Genomic DNA, 4,974 nt, shown 5'->3' with positions numbered 1-4,974 from the left:
CTGCACCACGGATATGTCAACATGAAGTCGAAATGAGTCATAGTTCTCTCTTTTTGTATCTTTTTGTCATCAGTTTCCTCCTTTAAGGTTCCGGTTTCAAAACAGGCCGTATGCGGGTACACTATAGTGGCTTTTCGTGCTGGTGTACAAATGTTGTATAGTTTAATTGATATTAATTAATTAGTGAATTAATTTTCCCCATTCACTTAACATGGGAAGATCTAAAAGTCCAACTCAAGTATTTTTGAGTTGGACTATGTAAGCGACTGCGGCAACCACACTTTGCAATTTTTTTAAATTGCGACCTTTCTAGTTAAGGTTATTGTAGCAGTCAATTTATATTGGGGGGGCGGGGCGGGGGGGTCCCGGGGGGTCCCGAGACGTTGCCAAAGCATTTTCGGGGGTCCCCGGCCATGGCCAAAAACGTTGAGAACCCCTGGTCTACTCCACTGCATGGTTCCCAAACCTTTCAGGTCGAGACCCAAAAGAGAGATTAGACGTTTGCCCATGCAGGACCCAAACTAGTGAAAATAGCAGATCTACAAGCAGCACAGCACGTCGCTTTATACTCCCAAGATGTATACTCTTTGCATTTAACGTTCTCTTATGGGGGTCCCTGGCACAACATTTTTTCAGATGGAGGTCCGCGGTCAAACACATGTCAATATTACACGTATATGGGGGTTGGTGAGTCTCTTGACAGTTGACATGAAGAAGTTTGAGAACCACTGCTAGATAAAAGAGAGAGATAATGTGAACAGAGGATGGCTGCGTCATCAGCAAACTTAAAATAATATAATAATAATAATAATACTTAATAAAATATGGATGAGATGAAAGACAGATACTTACTCATCAAATTACATAATAGATAATGCTCAGTTTCTGTTCTCCATAACTGTCAAATCCCAGCTGACCTGAAAAAGGCTGAAATCTGCCAGAACTGTGTTATTAAAAAAAAAGCCCATGTGTGTGTGTGTGTGTGTGTGCGTGCGTGCATGTCTGTGTGAGAGTGGCTGTGTGCGTGTTTTTAAAATAGTAAGTACTATATCTGTTTATACATTTGTTTTGTCCTTTGATGTTACACACCCTGCACCTAAGGGTGAAGCCTAATTGAAAGTTGCACAAAATGTGCAACATGCCCACTTTGTACTTTTCTCCACTCCAGTGATAACAGTACCACGTTATCACTGTAGGTACCTTTTTAGGAAAGGTATTTTTGCTTTAGCAGACTTTTTATGCAAAGCGTGGGGAAAAAGGCAGAATGTTTTGTTTGTGTAAAAAAAAAAAAAAAAAAGAAAGAACTGTTTCCTGTACCTACACAATGCAATACTGACGCAATGATTTGTGGTGTGTCCTATACGTCCATGTGGGCTGGGCGCCTTGGGTGCATGACACAATAATAAAGAATCTATCTATCTATCTGTGCACTCTTTTGAAAGATCTAAATCTGAAAGCCTCCACGCCCCAAAGGGTATAAGAGAACACTGCAGCTGTGCACTCCCATACATTTACGGATTTTCAGAAAGCATCTAACTATAGCTCTTGGAAAGTCTAACATCCACAGGTAAGGAAATCAAAACTGGGGGAAACAATACTGAACTGTGTGTGTAGTGGGTTGTATATTTTGAACTAAAGGCCTATAATTTTTATACCTCATCAAATCTCGTCTTGCTCTCACAACAACACAACGACACTTTTCCCTCATCTGTTCATAGCCATGACAAACGCGATCAACTCACAGCCTCAGGTCTCCGGCACAAGCTACAGTATTGCATCGCCTGGCTCATCAGACTGGAGTTCAAAAACGTGCGGCTGCTTTGACGACATCGGCATCTGTAAGTCTTAAATAATCTGTGTATGAAGTATGATGTGTGAGTCCAGTTACTGTACATATGACACAAGTGTGTGTGTGTTTGTGTGTGTGTGTGTGTGTGTGTGTGTGTGTGTGTGGGTAAGTCTTGAATCCAATGAAATAACGGATTATATGAAATATATGAAATAAGGATTTGCCTCTCCAGGTCTCTGTGGGATGATTTTTCCCTTGTGCCTGTGCATCAAAGTGGCTCTGGACCATGAGGAGAGCTGCTGTGTTCCCTTCCTTCCTGGAGCCATGGTCGCTCTGAGGACAAGCATGCGCAGCAGATACCAAATCAACGTGAGTGAGCTCCTCCACAAATGAAATTAGCTAAAGGTCACTTATTTGGATGATTATAAGGACACTGATGCATATTCTGAAGATTTTAATGCCAAGAAAAATAATATTTAGTTTGTAGCAGGGATGTTCCCAATCGTCATTAATCATCAATATTAAATGAAACACGGTATGTCAAATTGAGTCAAGTTGTGGTGGCATGAGAGGTGCATGGTACATTGGCACAGGGTAGGGTCAAGAGTGTAAGAGAGAGGTTTTTTCTTTTAAATTATATGGAGAAAAAAAAAGTTTAGTCAGTTAAAGTAAGTCCAATCACATCTATATAGAAATTACATCCTGCACATAATTCTACATTCATTCAAACTCTGAGTGGGAGGTGAGTCTGGCCGGGAGATAGTTGGGTTATTGCTTTTAGTCTAATGATCATTACATCCTGATGTGAAAGGAAATATTTATGAAGATGAAAAGAATAAAGGTTGTTATCGTATGGACAATCAGACTCAGATGGATATATTCCATTTTTATGTGGCATCATAATTTAACTAATGTTGATATGGCAAAAAAGGTTCATGTCACTTCATGTCAAAAAGGTTGCCGACGAGTAGCAAACAATGAGTTGGAACCCATACTGTGGGAGATGAAAAATCTCCCACAATTTTTGATTTTCTCAACAAAAAGAAATCACCATTCTGTGCTTTCATCGTTTTGTTTGCATTTCCCAATTAGTTTAACAATAAGTTAAACTAAATTGACAGGCTTGTCACCAGTGAAAATATTTCTGCTTCTCCTCAGGGTTCTGTGTGTGGTGACTGGAAGGTCATGGCCTGCTGTTTCATGTGTGGACTGTGTCAGTTGGCACGAGAGCAGAAGATGAGGCGATGATCAATCAAAGGGAGGAGTTACCCTGCGTTTAATTATACGTCGGAACTCGGTATTTCCCACTTCCTACAGGGAAGTGTGTCAGTTATTGATCCACTGTATTTAAGTATAAATGCATTCTTAAATCCCAGAGATGTAAAAACATAAAACACTCTTTAGTACATTTTATTTAGCTTTGTAGATTAGGTCATTTATTTGCACACATACTAGGTGCATATAGGAGAGAACAGCCAACATAATGAAATGCAACATATATTCAGCTTTAAAACAGCCAATTTGTTTTTCCAGAAGGATTTATTTTTTCTTTTTGAATTCAACTGTGGAAGGATTTCGGTTTGCAACCGAATTAAAGAAAATCACTATACTTTCAAAACGTTTGAGGGATGCCAATTAATATGATCGTAATGTCTAGATCTAGAAGTATAGTTGTAAGACAAATACATTTTCACTGTTTATATCTCTGTTCTAACAAAGTATGGTTGGTTACAGAAGCAGATCATATATTGTACTGAGGACATTTGCGTTATCATATTAAAACATTCTAATTATATTATATTACTAATTATATACTATGTATTTTGTTTCCTGGTGGCTGTTTGCCATTGTAAAGAAGTACAGTAGGCCTATATTCATTGGCTATTTTTTGCTATAGTGAACAAGCCAGGATAGCACATTTTACAGTTGGATTGATAAGGAGGAAAATTCTAACTGAGGGATCTGAAAGGCATAAAAGTACAGTACACATTTCCTCCACATAACAAGGTTAAAATGTCTCAAATGTGCACTGCACTTGTTATTTCTATCTACAGCAGAGAAAAGCTCCTGCACACTGATTCTCACTTATAAAAACATTGTATTAAGATTTAAGAAATAAAATACTTTCTTAAGATATCTGACGACAGGTATGTTTCTTTAATCGCAACTGGGGTAATGATTGGAGTTCTTTCACACATTGTACAGGGTAGGGATGTTGAAAAAAGTTGAAAATAATCGTTTTTATTTTTTTTTATTTTTTTATTTTGTAATGGCTTATTATAAAACGTTATAAACTTTACTGTTTCAAATGTTTTCCAAACGTGTTTGTCTGTGTGACACTGCTGTGTTGCGCCCATATATCTATGGTTGCGCCGCGCAACCATAGAAGTTGTGAAAAGCTTCTGTTTTGGGAGTGACTCCCGCATACAGTACTTTGGGAAATGTGGGTTCAGCGGCTGCTAAACCTGGTTCTGCATCATACCTGCCCTGATGAAGACTCCTGTGCTAGTCAAAACATGTTTGCTGTTTTAAAAGTTATTTTTTATCTATAATCCTCATTTTTAAACTTTTTTGAGTGCTCGGATCACGGTCCTTTTTCTATTATTCGAGTCCCACTGATCTTTGAAGCACCAGTTCACTTTACTTTTAAACTTTTTATTGCACCTCCATCGAGCACCTGGTTGATTCCCTCTTTGTATTTGCATTGCTTTGGATATACATATATCTAATGTTTATTTTGCTTTCCTTCTACCTTCCTTATTCCTAAATAAAGTGCCTAATCTTTGGTTTAAATGAATGTGTCATGGAGTTGTTTTAACTTTCATTATCCCTGAATTTTACACAATTTTACATCTAATCACTTGGTTACCTACTCTCCATAAACAACTACACTTTAGAAACAAGCTCAAATAAACTATACTTTATTTTTGTCATGCATTTGTATTAACAGGTTATAAATGATTATAAAATTGGTACAGTATACTTTTACAATTTATCCAGGGAGCTGTTTACAATTGTCTTCTAAGAACACATTGCAAATAACACAAGTGCTTACTGTAGTTAATTAAACAGAGAGGACTGGAGTCAATTGGGTTATATTATTTTTAACACTAATTTGAAGCTGTCAAAATCTGACAGACTTCTGGCGGTCATGGCCACGCCCACCTTTTGGCAACGCTCGTCAC

General features: G+C 37.9%; 1 protein-coding gene across 1 annotated transcript; it reads left to right on the top strand.

The window, feature by feature from the left end:
- Positions 1-1,430: 1,430 nt before the first annotated feature.
- LOC306921858 (cornifelin homolog) lies at positions 1,431-4,569 on the top strand. Its single transcript, XM_079499161.1, has 4 exons — positions 1,431-1,567; positions 1,719-1,838; positions 2,022-2,158; positions 2,948-4,569. Exons 2-4 carry the CDS (start codon positions 1,721-1,723, stop codon positions 3,035-3,037), a joined length of 345 nt encoding a protein of 114 aa, XP_079355287.1. The 5' UTR covers positions 1,431-1,567; positions 1,719-1,720; the 3' UTR covers positions 3,038-4,569.
- The last annotated feature ends 405 nt before the right edge of the window (positions 4,570-4,974 follow it).

The sequence above is a fragment of the Electrona antarctica genome (genome assembly GCF_951216825.1).
Source record: "Electrona antarctica genome assembly, chromosome: 4".
Lineage (NCBI taxonomy): Eukaryota > Metazoa > Chordata > Actinopteri > Myctophiformes > Myctophidae > Electrona > Electrona antarctica.
This window is presented reverse-complemented; position numbering and strand designations above follow the sequence as displayed.

What these genes read in the sequence shown, in the direction of transcription:
- LOC306921858 (XM_079499161.1), top strand. Translation starts at nt 1,721, where the DNA reads ATGACAAACGCGATCAACTCACAGCCTCAGGTCTCCGGCACAAGCTAC. An exon ending in CTTTGACGACATCGGCATCT is followed by an intron (nt 1,839 to 2,021) that starts GTAAGTCTTAAA and finishes TTGCCTCTCCAG; the next exon opens with GTCTCTGTGGGATGATTTTT. An exon ending in GCAGCAGATACCAAATCAAC is followed by an intron (nt 2,159 to 2,947) that starts GTGAGTGAGCTC and finishes GCTTCTCCTCAG; the next exon opens with GGTTCTGTGTGTGGTGACTG.